Source organism: Oreochromis niloticus, linkage group LG7 (assembly GCF_001858045.2).
Source record: "Oreochromis niloticus isolate F11D_XX linkage group LG7, O_niloticus_UMD_NMBU, whole genome shotgun sequence".
Lineage (NCBI taxonomy): Eukaryota > Metazoa > Chordata > Actinopteri > Cichliformes > Cichlidae > Oreochromis > Oreochromis niloticus.
Window position 1 is genome coordinate 12507791 of NC_031972.2, and position 21537 is coordinate 12529327.

A 21537-nucleotide genomic window follows, 5' to 3' on the forward strand; every position below is an offset into this window, starting at 1 on the left:
AATGGAGAGTCAGACATACATCTTTAATTCCTTCTTAATATTATTACTGTTAGTGTCTACTTTTATATAACAGTGTATTTCATTAAATGCAACCTTTTACCTTACAGCGTGAATAGATTTTATGTGTGTGTGTTGCTAAAGGCTGTTGGCTAATTAGGGTAAGCAAATGACCTAGGCACAGTTATTACTGCGTTTATCCTCCTACAAATTCTTCTAACATCCTCGCATCAATCTTTTCCGTCATATAAATAAAAATAGAGAAACAAACAAATCCCCCCCCCCCCCCCCCCCCCGGAAGTTAATGCGGCGCATCTGAGTGGAAAGTAGACATTTTCACGCATTGTGGAGATGAGGAGTGACTTTTAATAAAAGTGAGAGGAAGAAAATATCTGAAAATAAAAATGTAACACTGCTGGATGTGGTGTAGGGTGGTGTAGTCAAACCCACGTGTGTTCTTGCTACTGGTGGAGGCACTTTTGATGACAGACCAGACTTGAACCCGTGACCTCCTGGTTCACAGTGCAGGCTCTCCAAACCAAGGCCCAGGCCACTGTTTGCAACCTCTTTCTCTCTCCCTGCTTTGCCTTTGCAGTCTGGATTCACTCAGTTCGAGATTTCTGAGGAGCAAAACAATTGATCTTCCATCTGCATGAGCTCCCGGTTTAACAAATGAGATTCTTGTTTCACGCAGCTGATTTGGTGGGTGTCTGGGGTATTTGGAGTAATAAGTTATACTGAGACGAGGGAGCTGAGAAACGGCTGCAGCTGATGCTGCAACTCGGCTGCAACCTACAGCTCCCTGCTCTGCGTCAGGCAAAAAAAGGAAAAGAAAAAAAGGGGGAAAAAAGAAGTTTGACACAGACAAAGTTTCAGGAGCAGAATATGATGGGGACTGTGCGTAAAACCATGTAGCCTGTTACATAATATCCTACTTTAAAACATTTCTTTAAGTGTAAAATCACTGTATGCATAGAAATTTGAATATGTATTGCTCTACCCACTTTATTAACAGTATGCCACAGTAATTCACAGTTTGCAAATAAAGGCTGCTGGCTACAGTATAGGGTAAAGAAAATACTCCAGTAAAATATGCCACAATTATAACTTATAGTTATAGAATATTCATAACATACTTCACACCGTGTACATTATAACATACCATAATAGACCCATTTCTGTAATATACTTACACATCTATATTATTGCTAATATATATTGTAATATATCTATATCGCGGCTAAAGCACTTCTGGATGGATGCAAACTGCATTTCGTTGCCCTGTACCTGTGACATGTGCAATGACAATAAAGTTGAATTCTATTCTATTCTATTAAGTGTAGAGACTTCAAATAAGGAACAGGTGAATAAGAAGGAACTTTTTTAGGTTGGAAATGGCTACCGAGCATGCTCCGAGGTTATAACAGACAATTAGCTCATTAAGGAGTGATTTCTGAAGACTTAATTGGATTTCCTGATAAGTCACGTGACTCTGGAAGGCGCGAAATGAAACTTCTTGGTGAGAGCTGTAAAAAGCAGCAACGCTATGGTTCCCGTGCATCTCAGAAGCAAATGTGTAGTCTACTTTGTACTCAGTCTGAAAAATGTATTACTGCAGAGCAACATGTTTACAAAGCACGCAAATTAAAATGCATTTCAACGGATTAACCAGGAAAACACAGCTACATCAACCCCACCGTCTGCCGTGCCAGTATAAGCTTTAATACGTCTGATTAGTGCTTTTATTTTTATAAGCAGTCTACATCACGCGAGTATTTCCGTCCACTTGAACGCAGGACTTCGGGTCTGTGTCTTCTCCTCGTTGCGCTGTTACTTTCTCATCCGGCCACGACAAGTTCCGAGCTGTCAGCAGCAGCCTGCGTGGGTCCTCCGGTCACACAAACCCGCAGGTGCAGCGCCCCGCCGCCGCATCTCATGCCTCAATTAGCGCCGCTGCCCTCTGCACGGACTCGATTAGGCCCGTGATTTATCCGAAAGAAATATAATTATACCTCCAAATAAAATAATCAGCATTGAAGAGCGATTTCCTTAACGAGATGGAGCGGGGTAGATGTCACGGAGTAGCAGCGCCTCATTAGGGCGGTAATGAGACTTTGGGGTGATCCCGATAATTATCGAAATCTGTAAAATAAGGATCAAGTCAAATGTAACCTTAATTTGTCTGGCAATTGAGTTCATTTATTAGTATGACTATTTAGGAAGGACTCCCTCAGCCTTAATGTAAGGTGTCGTTATTTTAGGCCATCTGGGTAATAGATGTAACTGCAGAGGGGACATTACAGGCCTGTTTTGTCATTCATGGCTCACACTAACATTTGTCATATGACTGACAGGGTTACCAAATAGCTCTTGTCTTTATTGTAGGTATCAAGACACAATCCATTTCACTGCTGCTAACAGGAATAACAGCACTGTGCTATTAATGTCATTAATCTATGAGATCAAAAGATAACTTTCACATGTGTTTCACCCAGTTTCAATGTGTAAACAGTGCATAAAAAAGTCAAACATCACTTAAAGAAAACACTACACTAATCTACTATAATAAACTGAAGGTTTTATCATATTATTGTGGAATTATTTTATTTTTTTCACACAGGAGAAGCGTGATCAAAATGTGGTGGCACGTTAGCGGTAAAGAAAAGAAATAATTACATCAAGAAAAGAGATTTTGAATGGATTCAGTTGGCCTCCACGGTTCCAAACAAGGCCTGACGAAAGGAATGGACATTTAAGCAAGTGAATCTCACAGTGAGAACAGAAATGCATCAGAAATCATCCTTCAAGCTTCACTGAGTCCAATATGCTTCTAGCCTCTTTGTACTCCTCTGATTCAGCCAATTCCTCTTCTGTTTCCTGAAAACACACAAACACACATATAGGTTTTGTTTTAGTGCCATCTGCTATACTTCCAAAGAAGGAGTTACAACTGTCTTCACTAGACAAACAGGTTTGTTGTCTTCATATAAAAGCAACAGGAAATATTTCATGCTGTATCATAATGGTAGGAACCAAATTCATCCAGGAAGGGTTGAACTGAGGTAAAACTTGACACTGAAGTGTGTTTGCGTTCCTCTGGTAGTCACCACAGTGACAGCACTTCTAATGACCTGTGATGAGCATGTGCATATGCGTATGCCTGTCTGAAGGGAAGAAAGAAGGGAGGATGAGTAACAGGGAAGGGGACAGGTTGCTAATTTCAGGTTAGCTCCCTCTGCCCAGCATTCAGCTCCCATGTGAGTGACTCACACCTCCAGCTGTCTGACTGTTGCTCTGCATTAATTTCGATGACCCTGAGACATCCATGCTGATGTTTGCCTCTCTCCATATCAGCTTAAGTCCAGGAGGGTTTGGCATGCTCTGTGGCTGTATATATACTGTATATAAGTGCAAAGTGTGGTGCTTGAGCTTATTCTAATGATCAGTTCATTAAGTCTACACACATTTAAAATAAAAAAAATCAGACTCAACATTGGAATATCCAGGATACCACGATATACTTTAAATATGTGTCCACTTTGACTGACAGGTGTCCTGGTATGAAACTGTAGCCAATTGTAGCCCTTTCCCACTCGTATGTACTTGAGTCAGCTTGGCATGGCTCGACTTGGATTTTAAGGTCTACCATTAGGTGGGAGTACCTGACAACAGGTACTTTTTTTGTACCCACTCAGCCAGGGCTCCAAGTGATCTGAGACGATCCGAAAACGTGACACCAACAGACAGCATTCACCCAATTGGCTAGTCAGTGGCGTCACTCAATGAGTCATGACAGTCCTTCATAAAAATAAAAACTGCCATTTTTGAAACCCAGCAACAAGGGAAAAGGCTGCACAAAAAACAACATCCTGGTCCCCAAGTGTGACAAGAAGCCATACACTGAGCAGCAGGTGTACAATCGCCTCAACGTCCACTTTTGTTATGGTTTTTGTGTTGCATACAAATGACATCACAGGACTTTTGGTGGCGTTGCTATAAGGACCCTACGCACATTAGGTGGTACTTGGTTGTAATGGAAAATGACCGAAACAGCGTTAAGTCAAGGCGAGCTGAGCTGGAAAAGGGCTTTTAGTGTCTGCTAGGCCTCACCCACACAGAGCTAGAGACCAATTGGCAACCCCTGGTCACTAGTGTGCATTCAAATTTGCATTCTCCGATTCACTGGCAAATGGTTACTGGATGCCGGTAGGTGAAATCAGTTGCCACAAGGTGCTGCACTAAAAAAACTCCTTATGATTGCTTCTGTCACTAGCAGTATGTTGCTGTCCTGCATAATCTGAAATGAAGATGCAGATTCGTCTGCAAATACTTGCTAACTAACTACTAAACTGTAGTGAAACTTGAAAAAGAACAATGCATACTAAAAAAGGACCATTCACCTTCAAAACAAAGTCTCTGGCCCTGTGTGACTGGGGCTTAGCAGTCAATTTCAAAGTGACTGTGAGCAACCTCCAGTAAACACAATCAGTAAAGGAAAACTAATTTTTTTCCTAGCAAACTGTGGTTGTTAACTGGTCTCTAGGCATGGAGACCTGTTGTGACATGGCAGTAAATTTAACAGGAACATTTTTACTACTAATACTACTACTTCTAGTACTACATCCTACTACTACATCCTCGCTTATTTATGGTACAGCATTAAGGGAACTATGTAGCTTGTTATCACAACAGTAGCCATAACCTGATGTTGTCTTTTCCATTATTGTTTTTTTTCTTCTGTTACGTGCTGGTCTCATTGGACAAGACAACTGTTTAAAGATCTGGCATTAAACTGAAATCCAAACGTATTAAAATGAGGATCTTAGGCCTTTTCATTCTTTATTATTAATTATTTTGATTTATAATATTTTAATTATTAACTATTTTAGTGAAATGAAGCCTGACAGGAAGGGATTCCTAAGCATGATCCAGGTGTTGATCATGTCTACCAGATGTGAAAAAGGATAGGTTTTTGCTAATACTAATGCCATACTATGTTTAGAAACAAAGAGTATGAGAGTTGTGTGTCTTTTATACAATTATAATTACAATTGTGCAATTTTAATGAAGCTTTACTAAGAAACACACAATTAGTTAGTTATTAGATATTGTGATACATACAAAAGAGAAAAAAAGATTAAAAATAAAACTTGAACGCTAGGGTTAACCATTTTTTCTTGATGCTGGAATTTTACAAGTATTATAAGCTGAACCTTTTTTCTTCTACCCACAAACGCATGCATGAAATTCTTTTTCAAGGAGGCCATGAGATATCAGAAGTCCAACTGAATTAATTATCATAATAGCTTGTGTTCTGTTGTTTTATGAAAATTTTGTTCACCTCATGGTGGTACTTACCAGCAGCTGTAGCAGATCTGCGTGTGCTATGGCCAGCCGGCGGTGACAGTCTGGGATCATCATTCTGGACTCCTGCAACACCTCCATCTGAAACCACACAGAGACCGCATCAGTGCCATCACCACTTTTATTAATCCGAAAGCCCCTGCCACTGCTCCTATTACCAGTTTTCATTACAGGTCTTCACAAAAGTCAACACATTATTGAACATGTATTTTCCAAGCTTTGACCATTAATTTGAACAGCTAGACAAAGTGTATTCACTGGCTGGATTGTGCTGTAGCTTTACTCCTGACAGTGACATGCAGGGTGTCCCTCATGCACTCTGCTGTGGTTAACATCTCTCAACAAGTCGGCAGTATGAAAAATGTTATTGAGTTATTGATCGGGCCGGGAGTTGGGCAGCGGGGGACCACCTCGATCTGGCTCCACACCTGGATGAATGAGCCGAGAGCATTGTGATCAGGCGTAAAGAGGTATTACTACGCCTGCAGTGTAACTGTGTTGCAGCCTGGGGTACTTTCACAGCCGCGGCTAATGTGGAATTCCCCCAGCTGGCACCCTAAAGAGCGGAGAGGAGCTGGCTAACACTGTCAGACACAGTCACTCATGACAGATGCTTCCTCAGCGAGGCCTGTGTCGAGCTGGAAAAAGTCAAAATATGGACTCAGTTTCACATGTGTACATTACACGGCTATGCACACTGTCTGCCTGCCTGGTGGCATACAAGTTCATCCAAGTGCCTAAACTGACATACTGAAGAATGTTGGACAAATTGTCAAGTTGGCTGCCATCTAGATGTGACAAGGTAAGCTAGAGTAGGCAAAAGAGTACTGAAACAGAGAAAAGTCACGGTGCCCTCCCGGTTCAGTGGAATGATCCCATCAGCACAGGATAAAGATGACACTTACAGCGTATTGATTCCATTAAAATAAAAACCTGTAATCCATCCTGCCTCAGACCTCTCATCTCCAACCATAATCCATCTGGCCTCCCAATCTCCCCATTTAACACCAACCAAGCCTGCTGCTCAGCCTGAGCTGCCACTCTATGAATGAACAAACAAAACAACACACACACTGAATTTTAATGGAAGCCGTAAACATAATCAGATGTGATATCCGTGGTTCAGTTCCTCCCTGTCTGAATCAAGTTTGGATCCGCATCAGCGAACACTGGCCCAAATAAAGGGCAGTTATATGAAAAACCACGTCCTTTTCCAACAATCTTGTGTAAGCTGACCATAAAATACCATAATAGGCAAAACTCATATTTGTCTATTTTCTCTATCAGGCTCTCTTGACAGGATCTTGAAATATTTGTATTATTTACCTTTTTTCACACTATTTCTTTATCGTTGTGACACTGGAATGAAGCAAAGACATCAAGAGAAGCTGTGAATTTAGTTTCCCCCAAGTATTAAACACACATTAAAGGCAAATTCAGAAATTCATTTAACATTTAAAGCTGATAAACCCCCTCGCTAGCCTACAAACATTACAATTAAATAAGGGTTATAAAGAACCCATAACGCAACGCTCCGATTTTACATTATTTTGGCATTTCCTTACATTTTCTGTACGCGGCGGGTAATGATTTGTTTATATATTTTGAGGCATAATTGAAATGTCTCTGTGCTTGCAGCACCACATGTGATCAAAAAGTTCCATCTGCTTATTTATTAAACAAACAGCAAACGTGATCACCCTCATCGCTTCCACATCTGCAACACACACCAGATTTCCTCCACTAGATCACAACAGTGATGTAGTGTCTTTAACTTTAACTTCAATAGTATTTTATGAAGGAGCAAATGGTAAAAAGCCAAATTTGGCAAGTAGTGCTGGTGGTGGACAACAACTGGGTTCACTGCACAGTGCTATGTGGCAAAGTTCAATGCTTATGTGCCAAATTAAAAAAAAAAAAATCTTCTTCTGGCTTTGCCACTATGAGCTCTGGACACCATATCTAGAGACTGTTTTCATCAGCAGAGAGTTGGTCCAGTCTAACAAAGAAGCAGACCTTGGACCTTGCTGTGGTGAAACAGTAAATGTGCACATGGAAGACAACCAGACTTCCAGCTTCCATATTAAAAATGCTAAAAGTGATGCAATGCTTCACAAGGACAACACCTTTAAAACTAAATCGGTTTCTATGTTCCTTTCTATGTAGCTTGCAAAGATGACACAATATATTTATGTATATATCATTCTGATGTTTGGTGTTTATAAACCACCAAGTGTTTGTCATCTGATTATGATATACAGTGGTATAATGAAAATGTTTAGAATTACAAGATACAATATCCATACATGTCTGTTCATACATAAGTATAGCAAACAAAGCTCAAAAACTGCCCACACGACTGTCCATTTTGCTAGCTAACATTAATATTATTATATTATTATGAATTTGAACCTTTTAAAAGACATAAGAAACATGTTGGAGTGAGAAAACTCCACAACCTGTGTACAGACAAATGATGGAGGGATGCAGGCACAGTGAGAATGGAGAGCAGGATATGGGCCAGTGATCTGTTAGGGACACTAAATTACCAGCATGTGTCAGTAATTATCAAACTCTTTTAAAGTAACATGATATAATTACATCTGAATCAAGCAAATTACAAAATCACTAATGATTCTCCTCTCAAAACCTAATTCTTCATTATCACTGTGGACTGACCTCATTACATGAACGAAGGGCTACTCAAATTATCAAGACACAATTCACTCCCTAACTATGCGAGAGCAAAAACCCTCCCTCACTTTACTGGCTGAGATCAACACAATGAACAGGTGGTGATAAATGGATAATTCAAAGGCTTTCAAATTAAGACACATAATTGCTGTACAGCATCAAAGAAGCAAAATGTACCTGTTTCTTGATGACATAATCATCTGCCGCCTCTGTTTTCAGGCGCTCAATCTTCTCTTCCTGCTGCTTCGCTTCAGTTATGTACGCAATCTCCTCCTTGGCCAGCCTGCAGAGAAACAAGAAGACGGAAAAGACACGGTTAAAGGCAGCCATACAGTGTTGTTCCATCAAACATAAAACGTAAACACACAGCCTCTCAAGACGGATAATATAGGCTGAACCAAGAAAAGCAGGCTGTGATGGTCACTTTTTACAGACAGGGCCATCTATCCTCATTCTCCCCAACACTCTTGTGACTGAGGAGGACACAGTGAGATCATCTCCCACAGGATGGCAAGACACACACCTCAATAACACGCAGCAAACACATCACTTCTCCTCACTGCTCTGAAGTGGAGATCAGCCTTAAATAATGCTTTGAAATTCAACTTATCATTTACAGAGCGCTCTAACAGTGACTAAAATAGGATGCATTTACATGAAAGACATTTTATTTCTGGAAAGGAGCAACACTTTACACTAAATTTAAACCAGATAACATTTTTTTCTTTAATAACTTGCAGTAGCAGATCTAAACCTGAAAATAATGTGGATGAGGACTATGGTGTTTATATGAGTATATGAGGTTTAAGCATTTTCCTATTATTTTTACGCACTTGTTAAAACTGAGTTTATTAAACTCTTTAAAATTGAGATTAAACAGCACAACACTGTCATTCATCTGCAGTCAGATTTGGAAATTTGTTTTGCTTTGTTTTCTTTACAACCATTAGAGAAACATCTGGCTTTTTAGCCTGTACACAATGTCCACCAGTGTTTGTTAGTGAGCTGCCAGCAATATATTTTATTATAATATATTTGATTGTTTATTTGCTAACTTTTATAGAAAAAAAACTTTAGGGGGCAGTTGATGTCCACGGTCTGGCCTGCTCTAAAATGGTAGAATATATCAATTGTAAAACATGCATTTCATTTTGTATCCTCTTATTGTTTTGCAGCACTTAAACCTTGAACTTATGCATCTTGCAGTCAACAGTATTCACTAATTACATTATTTAACTAAATATATTACAATATGTGAATGCGTCACTAGTGAGTGAGATCTGATTCTTATTTAACGACAAGTACACAGAATGCAACATCATAAACTTACATACTGGATAACACTGATACAAATGTTAAACTAATGAATTTAAATTAAAAATAATAATAATAATAATAATAATAATACAAAATGATTCAATTAAATTTTCTGGCATAATGGCCAAAGAAGGGATTCAAAAGCCCAAGTTCACGTTTGTAAATAGTTTGTTTCTTTGTAATCATCAAATATTTTGTTCATCTCTAATCTATATACGCACATAAATGTAGCTCTGTCTGGCAACTTCCAGAATTCTGCATGGCATAAATGGAAAAGCTGAGGGGGTTCAATGCCGGGAGGGTTTATTTTCAATGTGAAGAAAAAGTAATATAGCTTACATGAGAGCAACAAATCCGTCAGTCAAATTCCTTCACATATCTAGGAGCCAAATGTACGTCATTACATTTGGCTGGTTCTTTTTAAAATGATTTAACTCTTTCCTTTACATACATAGGAAAAATGGGTAATAGAAACGGAAAGCTAACTAAAGAATTTTTAAAAATTCTAAAATTGAGTAATCCCAGTGGATTTCCAATCTTCTAACACAGGCTTTGGAAAATCGAGCCTGTGGCAGACGAATTTGGACAATTACAGATCTTTTTTTGTTTTGTTTTTTACTGCAGAGAGGAAAGCCATATATCCTCTGAAAACACATTTCAATCACATTTACATTTCATTCTTTATTTAAAAATATTAATAGTAGGTCTCTGCCCTGAATTCATCTAAAGATCATATTACATCTTACATATTACTTTTATCAATACACTTTTGAAATGTGCAAAGTAGGACTTCACATTATATCATGTCACTCATGTCTTTTGTGTCAGCATGTCACAGAAAAACACACGGAAATCAGTGTAACCTATATACTGCCATCCAGCTCACATCTTATCAACATGATTATCTGGCTCCTTTATCCACCTTTATTGTCTTCAACACACACACACACACACACACACACACACACACACACACACACACACACACACTCCTAGAAGCTACTAGTTCTTTTTTAGACATTAATTGATCATCAATTCAATCCCTAATTTAGACCAAGTCAGGTGGTAAATGGGCTTCTTTTTCTTGATTATTAGTGAAAATAGGCTTGAGTACATTGATAAATTTTGATTATTTATCAATTACGGCCCAAATGGAACTAAATCTCTTAAATAGATTCCGACCCTGATTGGCATAATGGAGTTTGAAAATATAGCTATTGATAATGATTTCCAACTAACAGTTTTTTTCCGGCTGCGCCTGCTGGTGGGACTGACAACACAAATTTCATTTTTCATAAAATCAGCTGTGTGTGTGTAAGTGAGTAATCCTTCATTAGTCAGTCACATTACTGGAGACCCTTCCCTGCACGTTGCACTGCTCTTTGCCTAGCCAAGGAAGCCAATAGCACTCTGTCATATTTTACATCAATTACCACTCATTCTAATACGGTTCCATCAGGAAGCTTTTAAACAGGCACCGTATGCAATAGCAGATCCTGTCTTTCACTCTCATGCTTGATGTAGAATGAGTTATGTCACCTGTTAAGAGTCAAAGAAGGTGGCAAAGAGAGGAGAAACGATGGAGGGAGGAAGGCTGAAATAATTTGAATAAAACTGAAGGACAGTCTAATAACAAAATGTCCATTCCTCCCCTTTCCAGTCCTGATGTTAATTTCTTATTTCTCCCAGACTTGGAGCGCTGTGCGAATAAGGGGTGGGGTCGTGGCTGGTTTTAAATAGACCTGCCACCTCAGGCTTAATGGAAAAGGCAGCTCTCTGGAAAATAGAAAAAAAAAAAAAGGGAATTAGAAGCCAGCCGACACACACATTCGGTCGCCTGCTCTAGCACTGTATTTTTGAGCCGTGATGTAGTCTGCGCTGGGACCGGAATGACAAAGGCAAATTACTGTTGTCATTTTATTAAGGGCATCCGCCTCGCTAGGGCAGAAAGGCGCTGACTGGAATGTGCAGAAGCCACTGGAAATAGGCCTGGCTAAAAGAGCAGGCAGGTTTCCTCTAAAGTCACATATATATATATGTGTGTGTGTGTGTGTGTGAGTGAGAGAGAGAGAGAGAGAGAGGGTAGAGGAAGTGAAAAAGCTGGGAACAGAGGAAAAAAAGAGACTAAAAGAGAAGGACACAAGATTATGAAGCGACAGAGAGCAATGACACTCTACACTTAAACAGTTTGATAAAAGGTTCATGTCAACGTACAGCTGTTGGCCTTGAGGGAGTGAGATTTTAAATCTTCTGTCTTTTGTTCAAATAACATACTCAACTTAAAAACCTCAGAAGAGAAAGCAGGGATGATACTGGCTAATAAAATACTGCACGCTTGCATTGTTGTTTTTCCTATACTGACCACTCCTGGACACTCTGTGACATTATCCTCTTTGGGATGTCCAGCCTCCATCATTACCACCGGGGAGCCCGTTGGTAATCTGACCCTCATCAAAGTGCAATCGATAGCGTATTACACAAACAGCACTGACAGGAGGGAATTAAAGTCTGCCCAAGTCTGCCTGATTGACGAGAGGTACACTCAGACCATCCCACAGACAACTGAGCCCATTATCTCAAGAATCCTCATAATGTCTACAATATTTTCTATTCCAGCATGGTAAATTTGGCCGTTGTACAAATGTGGAGCCAAGCTCGAAATAGATGCCAACTCTTTTAGTAGGACAGCTTAGACTAGTTAATGAGTTTGCAGGTCCTACATCAAAAGGCCCATATTAAATCTATCTAGAAGTGAAGCAGAAACTAAACCATTATAGATGAGCAGTGTTTGCCTACAGACAGGATTTACAGTTTGGAAAAGAGAAAGAATCAAGATGGAATATGTTCATTATAAAATTTGGAAAACTAGGCAAACAATGAAGAAACAAATGGAACTGGGACGAAACAGCTACTGTACACTCAGTTGTACCGTTATAGTTAGAACACAATACAAGATGTCTGCACTTGCCAGGAATGTGTGCAACTAGCCAACTTGATGTTAAACACTGATGCCGTTGCTAACTGCCGCCAGAAATACAAGTCGGTTAAACCTATTATTGTTATTTTAATAATTTACAACTGCAATTACTGGTTCATGAAGCTCCTAAAAATACACAAAATGTTCGTTTTGCCATTATTTAACTTTGTCCATTTAAGATATAATCTGCTTTTGAATGATTTGTTTCCTGTTTTTCTGTCTTTTATACTAGTTAACTAGCCTAATTTTTTCTGTCATTTAAACAACTCATAAATCACAAACCAGAAACATCCTTACCAGTGAGTTCTTTTTTTATGAATACTATTTCAGATTTTCCTGAAAATGCTTGATCTCCAATTTAATTGCATTTGAAAGGTGAGTCTATTATCTAGCCTGTTCTCACTGATTGTCATACATTAGAAGGCATTAGATATTCATCAGCTGTTTGCAACATAATTTAACGGCATAACAAACATCTCTCTAAACCAAGCCCAAAAAGAAACACTACATTAAAGCCTTTAACAAGGGCTAAGTTTATTGCAGGGCATGTAATACAGGATATCTGTTTAAGGAAGGCGTAACTGTGAACTCGAATTTGTCCTGGTTGCACTGCACACAGAACAGTTCATTGGTGCTCACATCTATTTTAAAGAAAAACGTTTAATTTAATTGAAAAGAACTTTTCCCTTGTAAGGTTTCTTTTCTTGAGGAGTGAAAGAAGCCATCTATGTCCACTGTGAACGACCACCTTTGAACAGAGGCGGTGGCTTATGACACCAACTGTCTGCCATCTATAATCCAGTTCTGAGATCCCTTCCCAGATGCCTTAACGCCCACTCACATCCTGGGCCATCTGACCTCAGTAAATTACACGATAGGGCGGGGCTAGGTTTCACAATGAGCTCACCCGAAACCTTGGCTGATTGTGACCTACACCCGTCTTCACACCTTGGCTCGTGTGATTAGGTAGAGGATCATTAGGGGGTCCATTGTCCCTCTTTTTGGGACACTCCCACAGGCCTTAAATCTGGGACTCTCCTCCATTTGACCCTAGAACTGAAGAAGCTTCTCGGATGACAGGTGAAACGTCTTCAAGCAACTTAAAGAAGTCCAGACGCTTTTCTTTCCAAGCTCCTTAGACTACGATGACCTGGATGACTGAGAACCTTCACAGACAAACACACTGCACAAATCACATGACTTCACTGTCAGTACCACTGGCCTCCAGTGTACTGTGTGATCATGAAGACCTAAGCAAACAACTTACTTACTTACATGTTTGATGAATTTAAAAAAAAAAAAAAAAAAACGTTAAAATGATGCTTGATTCGGGGTAGGGGTTAGGGTTACGTAGGTACAAACTTTATTTACAACATCAAACCAAAAACTCATTTCCAGGTTTTAACTTCTTAACATCCATCAGGTAACCAGCTACAGTTAGGTTTAGAGTTGCATTTAAGGCCCAGTCACACATGGCCTTGAGTCAGTTGGCAACTGCTTGAGAATCACCGGTCGCTAGAGAAAAATCTGTACTCTCCTGGCAGGTTGTGGTTACTGGCAGTCACTGTAAAAAAGACTGCCAAAGCCTCAGTCACACTGGGATGGAGACCGGTCAGTTATCCCTGTTAGCCACCACCTGCTGGGAAAAATGTGTATTCCCCGGCAGGCTGGTGAGTGGTTGCATGAGGCTGCCTGCGATCACTGAAACTGGTCGCAAGAAAAGCTACAAGGTGCTGTGGCAACTACTAAAAGATGACTCTGGTCACTCATAGATTGCATGGAAGATCCTAACTTGCCAACGTCTTCCAAGCGATGTATAGTGCAAACTATGGGCAACCACAGCAGGATGCTTGCAACCAAAGCAATCACAAGGTTTTCAGTGTAGCACCCTCTAAGCGACAAATTTCACCCACCAACAGCCAGCAATCTCCAGGAACATTCACTGAAAGATTTGTGAATACACATTTTTCCAGAGTGATCAAAGGTTGCCAGCTGGTTACCAACTAGTCCCTATGCCAGTAGGATTTCACTCTTCCCAGTTGTTCTCCATTTGTGTAGCTTATAACTTTCATATAGCAACTTACAGTAGGAATTGTACCGACTCAACCTAAATTACCCAACACTCTGGGTACACACTGTGTATGAATAAAAATCCACAACCTGAAAAAACGGTTTCTTGAACCAGCCCCCCCACCCCCCAAAAAACTAAATTTAACAATAGTTTTTATTAAACCAGTTATGATCATCTACCAATTTAAGGAAGTCTCGAGTCCAAAGTACATTATGCAGCAGTACTTTAGTGGAGTGAAGGTGCACTGGCCTGTATTATTCATTAACTAGTTTTTTTTTTTACTCCTCATTATAATATGTACGTGTCAACATTGCCTGCAACAATTCTGACCCCAAAATGGGATGCAAGTATTTGCAAAATCTCACCCCAATTCCATCTCACCGTAACCTGATACCAATATGGAGCTAGCTAGCTTACTCAGCAGGTGCTTCCCACACCCGCAGAGTTTAATGATGATAATAATAATATAACGGTGCTTCTACGTTGGGCTGTTTCATGCAGCAGCTCCAGTTTGCCAAGATGAGGGAGCTTCCACTGAGAATTTTATTTTATATTGACAAATAATAAAATTAATGTTATGTTATGTTATGATAACTTCAGTTTACGAACTTGAGTGCGAGTGACCCAGTTGATATCAGCACGTGGAAGTTTTAAAATGCAGCCAGAAAAATGGACACTTTATTTGATCAGCAGTGTGTTAGCTACGTAGCTAACATTAGGGATAAGTCGACCATCACTTTGAATTGAGCTGAATTACACACACTACAACTATGATACAGCGCTATGTTTGAATGAACCGTGAATTCTAACCCCCACATTATAACTATTAGCTACTCAGGGTTAAGCGACGGTAAGAAATAGCCGCTTTGAACAGAATACACTTTCTTGTCATTCAAGCCACTGGCTATAGGCCGCGCCCCAACACCGCACTAAAGTTAAAATGTCGTTGGTAACACATTTCGACGTGCGGCGTAGGTTTTCGTCGAAACAGCCTGGTCGCCCGGCTAGCTTAGTTAGCTCAAAAACGCCGACCTCACGTTAGCTTCTATAAGTAGCTTGCATAACATACGAAATACTAGTTAAGTTAAACGAAGAGCCAGCCTTACCTTTTAACAATACCAGTTTTAATCTTAATCTGCCGTATTCTTGGATCTGCCATGGCTGTAGATGTAATGTATTACTGGGTTGTCGTGTTGTCGCTAGCTTACTTTGTTAACGGTGTGCAGGTGGAAGTGGAAGGAAGGATGATGAGCTGCTGGCAGATAAATCGATCGTTAGAGTAGCTCATTGTCGAGTTTTCTGGTCTGAATGACAGATCTGGTAGGTAATACAGTTTCGTGAGTGTGTTTCTCTGGTTCTTGTGCATGCTTTTGCTATTTTTCTTTAAATTGCACCTCTATAAACCGAAATCATAGAATGACGAAAATAAATAAACACTGGTGGTTAAGCTAATTAACCAACTACGGAGTACCATTAAGGATTCTGCTATTCAGAGTACTGCCGATGAAATATTAGATTTGACTTTATTTGATTTACCCTAATTTCGCTTTAGCAATAGCAAATTTATGATATAGTATTGTTAGTTTGACAAGCTGATATCTTTGTTTCTGCAATTTTTAAATTTTAGGCAAGAGTTTAACTATTCAATTTCGTGTCGTTATAACGAAGACTAAAATCTAATGTCAGGCTGGTGGACCTCGCTTATTTTCTTCCAAATAATTACTCCTTTTGGGAGACTGGGTGTATGATGTTTGATCTGATGGAGACTGGGAGCTCTATGTTATATGTAGTTGATTTTCCACAAAGTCTGATAATGGTTGTAAAAGACAGCTAGCCCATTTCGGTTACCTGCTCATCAGTGATCCCCAATTTGGGGTAAAGTAAGGTTACCTCATAAAGCTGTAACAAAGGAATTAATGGCCAGCTACTGCCCCTCTAGATAACAGAAATCAGCTGAGATACTCTGGCCCACTTTGTGGGCATCAATACTATGGAAGCACCAAAACATAAATATCTAATCCAGTCGGAGCTACATCTGTTGTTATATGATTGGTAGGGATTGCGAAGAAAAGGATCATTTGAAATGTTGACCTGATGCCATTTTTTTTTTTCAGGGAAGAAAAACTAAACATATTCAACTGTCTAAAGTAAACTAGCTTTGTTGTGTGTCTGCATAAGTAGCCCTGCGGCATTTAAGAAAACTGACTGAAGACATTTAGTAATTTATAATAATCTTATATAGCACTTTTCTACTCTTCTGAGCACGCAAAGCATTTACACAACTTGTACATTCACCCATTCACACCATTTTCTTAGTGCTTTCTAACTAACATTCACACTCTGATGGATGCATCGGAGAATCTTACCCAAGGATATTTGGCACGCAGACTAGGAAAAGCCAGGAATCGAACCACCAACCTTCAGATCAGTAGAGGACTTGCTCTACTGCCTGAGCTACAGCCGCCCCATTTACAGGAAACATTTAGATTTTTCCATAACAGGGACAGTACAGGGTAACTAATATGAAAGCTTCGTCTCTTCCATTAAGCTTGGCCTTGTACTCCAAGTTTGCAAGCCCAACCTAAGCCTTCTATACTAAAAGGGACCAAAGCATTTGATTACACTAATACCAATTAACAATGTTAGTTACAATTACACATGAGCCTCTCAATATGCAACAAATAAATATTTGGGGTAATTTTAAAAACCTAATCTAAAAGAAAAACACCCAAACTAATCAACCATCACTGTTTGATTGGTGTGAGTTTAATATTATGAAGATTTAAGTATTTCATGATATATATAATATTTCATTATAATTTAATAGTATGGAGACTTTTGGAAATATCTCATATGTACAATTTATTGGTACTTGAATACTTGCATTTGATATTTTATATTGTGCCAAATCACAGTAAGCTAAAGACCCCACAATAAATCGCTCTTATATAGCACATTTCTACTCTACATGAGCACCCAAAACTTTATACAACATATCTCATTCACCCTGTCATACAACAATCAAATGACCCCCTTTTAGTGAGCACTAGGCAGTAGTTGGAAGAAAAAACTCCCCTTTAACAGGAAGAAACCTCCAGCATAACCAGGCTCACCTGCCATGACCTGTTGTGGTTGATGGGGGGAAGACAGGACAAAAGACTCTGTCTAAAAGAGCCAGATGTTAATAAAAACTAATGATACAATTCAGAGTGCTGTATAAACACAGTGAATGAAAAAGGCGAGTGAAGAAGAAACAATTGAATAGAACTCAACTGAATTTAATTGGAAATGAATAGAGAGTAAAGACTCTAATAATCTAATGATGTTAGATTATAGATTTGCATGGATTAATGCATCTTCTTTTTCTAAAGCGAAAGAAAGAAATGTCCATAATATTATTCCTTGCTGTTTTCACAAGATTTGTATATTTAGTTTCTTTAAGAATTAAACTGTGTATACACAAATATTGTGTAAGTTAAGGTTTATAAGCCTCAAAAGAAGCCTTTTTTATTTACACAGTAGATCACGTAAATGATACGATTGACATGCCTTATAAAGCTGTATTACAAAGACAGAAAATTCAATATCATTTGAATCTTTGTGTATTTAATATTGATTTGTGTGATCTATAACAAAATGAATCAATTTCACAGTACTTTACATGGCTGCCTGTATCAAAATATATATATTTTTATACTAGAGACCTCTGCTTTCCCAATAACATTAAAGGTTTACAATATTCTTGCACATTAAAAGCTTTGGAACAGCAGTGCACTTGTGAAGTTAGTGCTGGGGGAAAGGAGTACAACTTCTTTTATTTGAGCAAGAGAAAAAGTTTCCACCTGTGAGACCCACCCTCACAAAATGCAAAAAGACACCTAATGTCCCACATTATCCATAAAAGAGAAATTGTGTTAATCACAGCTTCAGTATTCATGTTTTTTATGCACTAGGGTGAATTTAATTGAATCTTGTTGCTGATAGAATTATACACACAAGCATAATTTAAGTAAGAAACTACATTCAGAATAAAGTGAAATCAAAGGAAACAGGGCCACACAACAGAGTGTTGTATGTAGCAGGTCAAATTGGATTAGAGGCAGTAATCAGGTTTGCAGTGATGGTGTTGTGTCTCATAATGCAATTCCACTTCATCTAATAAATCCCAGTTTTGGGTTATATAGATCTTTTTTAACATGCACATACTCAAATTATGTAGAAATTTAAACATATAGTACTGTGAAAAACTTTTGAGCCACCCTTGATTTTGTTATATTTTGCTTGGAAAGTGGTAAAGTAGTAGTAGTAATGTAGGTACTAGAGATGGCACGATACCACTTTTTTATGTCCGATACCGATATCATAAATTTGGATATCTGCCGATACCAATATGAATCCGATATAGTGTGTTTTTTAATCAATAAAACTGTTTTTTAATATATTGCTGCATTTTGTATAAGTTCATACTCAGGTTTAAATAAACAACAACACTAAAGCTATTCTGTTATACCTGTATGTAAAAAATACACTGTGCCCAAAATATTTCATAGTTCAGCAACACTGATCAATCTAATAAACTTAAACCTACTCCATCCTTCCTATTCTGGTATTTTAAAGAGTACTTAGCAGAAATATTAAGCAACCTAACTAATAGGGTTGCAAACTCCCAGCAAAAATAAATAGGGAACCACCCCCCCCACCCTCCACCTCATGATGCTTAATCGACGTAATGAACTTTAATTTGATGCAGAGTGAAAAAAATGCACAGAATTAAATTATTTTTCAAGAATAATTAAATAGATTCAACATCTTTCTTCAACAGAATTGCAGACTGCACAGATGGTACCTTCCCAAAGGAAAAAGTACTATAGCTTACTAGGGTATATTAGACTTAACAGTTACTATATACAGTAATGGACTTCTACACATTTTACATCAGATTAAAACTTTGGGTGTAAGATTTGGATAATTATTTATTACAAGCTAGACATTTTAAATGAGAATAAGAAAGAAAAGTATGTCTTTGTGCCCCCTTTTCCCTGTTAATGCCCTATCGGCCCCCCTGGCTAAACTTTGCTAGATCCGCCCCTGCACAGTTACCAGCCGTCAGCTACGTAGAAAAGGATCCTGGTGTAGAAAGTAATATTAAATAAATTCTAACAACAGCTTATCAAGCTTAAACGTGCTGCTGTTGTTCAGCCGCTGGTTTCCTCTCTCTGGTGCAAAGTGGGCCAAAAACAAAGAAGAGAGACGGACTCGCAACAGAAAAGCCGATCAGCTGATCATTGATCAGTTTCATGATTGAAGTAGCAGCAGGAGGGGGAGAGAGAAGAGGCATCGGTTGTTAAGCTTAACGTGGGAATGCTTTACAAACATTCAGAGATGAACTTACACATGTGCTTTACTTCTCTCTGGGATAACTTCCTCGGAGATGAAATGCTGGTTTGCTAGCGAGGCTACAAATACACACAGCCGCTCTATCACGTGATGCATAATGCTCTGACGTGCTACGGTTATGAGCCCAGTTACGCCGTGTCGCAAGTTTTGTGAGGTGCTTTTTTGATATTTAATGGATCGGATTACATTTTTTATTTCTCTCCGATATCCGATCCAGTAATTTACGTCAGTATCGGACCGATACCGATACTTAATATCGGATCGGTCCATCTCTAGTAGGTACAGACTTAAATGGAAATACGAGGCAAAAAAACAGAGTTATTACAATTCAATCTGAAATATCTTAGGTAAGCTTTCTTCTGATTTCTTGAAGTAATCTTGAGGAATAATTCTCCAGGCTTATTGAAGCTCTTCTTTGGATGTTGGCTAGAAGACAGAAGGCTGTAGATGCTCACTAAAGATGGTTTTTACCACTGATTTTCAGTCCAAGGCTTGTGTAGTTGGGCATATCTCAGCCTTTTCTCCCTGTTTGCTTTTCTTAAGAATGGCTTCCTGACAGCCACCCTTCCACTGAGACCATTTCTGATGAGTAGATGGATCAACTGGAGGGTCGGATGCATCTCTTAGGTCCTGTGTCAGGTCTTTGCTATATTTTTTCCTATTTTTTAAGAACGCAACTTTCAGATCTGTATCTCTGATATAGATAGTTTTTAAGCCTGATGTTTCTTCTTTTGTCTAGATTTCTCTAAATTTTAAGTGCTAGTGCCTAAAGATACAATATAAAAAATACAAAATTGCTTCTCTGCTAAGTTGTGTAGACTAGATACAACACTGGTTGACTCCTTGAGTTAGGAGCCATTTTTAAGCTTGAATGATTTATAATGATTCAACAACAAAGAAAAACATTAGTCTGAAGTCTGCAGTCAGATTCAAGGAATAGCTTGAAAATGAGTGAAAAGGCAGCCAATGTCCAAAGAAAAACTTTGAAAGACCTTCAGAAAAATTAGAGAACTATTGCTGAAAGTCAGGCAAGCAAAGCAAAATACTAACAATAATAATAATAATAATAATAACAATAATAATAATAATAATAATAATAAACAGGAGTGGTGCATAACCTTTGCACAGAACTACAAATATCTAAAATAACATGGTAAAGGTAAGTTATACGAAACACACTAATTAAGTGGAATTTGCTTGCACTTGAATTGTTGCATTTGACACTTCCTACTGCATTTATAGTACATTAAACATTTACAGCTACAATTTCTTATTTTCACAGAAAAAAATAAAGCCGTAAAATTGGAAGAATTGCTAAGCAATAGATTGAACAAATAAACAGTAAAATTTGAATTCAAATAAACAGCATCATATGAAAAATAATTAATTACTATGATATTATCATTGGATTATTAATGATTAATCAATACAGAATTTACTTTAGGTTTACTTTAGTAAGACTTTTAATTAAACACTTGTACTAGTATGCAGTTTTCCAAGCTCTCTTGATGGACCCTGAGCAGCACTACTTGCAGTCTAATGGGTTAATTCCCGTGCTATGGGAACATGCAAGACAGGGATTCTCTTCCAATACAAAATCATTAATTAATTAATGAGTTATTCTTAAATTTTATTATACCAAGGCTAAATCGGTTAGCATAAGAGGGTAGAGAGTGTCTCATTTTCACTGCAACCATCGATCTAATGATGCTAAATTGGA

The 21537-nt window shown here is 38.5% G+C and overlaps 1 protein-coding gene and 1 long non-coding RNA gene across 2 annotated transcripts; both read right to left on the reverse strand.

The window, feature by feature from the left end:
* Positions 1 to 2555: 2555 nt before the first annotated feature.
* On the reverse strand, positions 2556 to 15686 carry tbca (tubulin cofactor a). The gene is made up of 4 exons (XM_003455107.5): positions 15527 to 15686; positions 8233 to 8338; positions 5356 to 5442; positions 2556 to 2874 (listed from the first exon to the last, which is right to left on the reverse strand). The coding sequence occupies exons 1-4, from the start codon at positions 15577 to 15579 to the stop codon at positions 2794 to 2796; spliced, it is 327 nt and encodes a 108-aa protein (XP_003455155.1). The 5' UTR covers positions 15580 to 15686; the 3' UTR covers positions 2556 to 2793.
* LOC112847259 (uncharacterized) lies at positions 5963 to 8226 on the reverse strand. Its single transcript, XR_003220690.1, has 2 exons — positions 6688 to 8226; positions 5963 to 6403 (listed from the first exon to the last, which is right to left on the reverse strand). It is a non-coding gene; the product is annotated as an uncharacterized LOC112847259 (long non-coding RNA).
* Positions 15687 to 21537: the final 5851 nt, after the last annotated feature.

Excerpts from the sequence above, each read along its gene's own strand:
- tbca (XM_003455107.5), bottom strand. The coding sequence starts at position 15,579 with ATGGCAGATCCAAGAATACGGCAGATTAAGATTAAAACTGGTATTGTT. Across the intron at positions 8,339-15,526 it reads AAAACTGGTATTGTTAAAAG|GCTGGCCAAGGAGGAGATTG; the intron begins GTAAGGCTGGCT and ends GTTTCTCTGCAG. Across the intron at positions 2,875-5,355 it reads CAGATCTGCTACAGCTGCTG|GAAACAGAAGAGGAATTGGC; the intron begins GTAAGTACCACC and ends GTGTGTTTTCAG.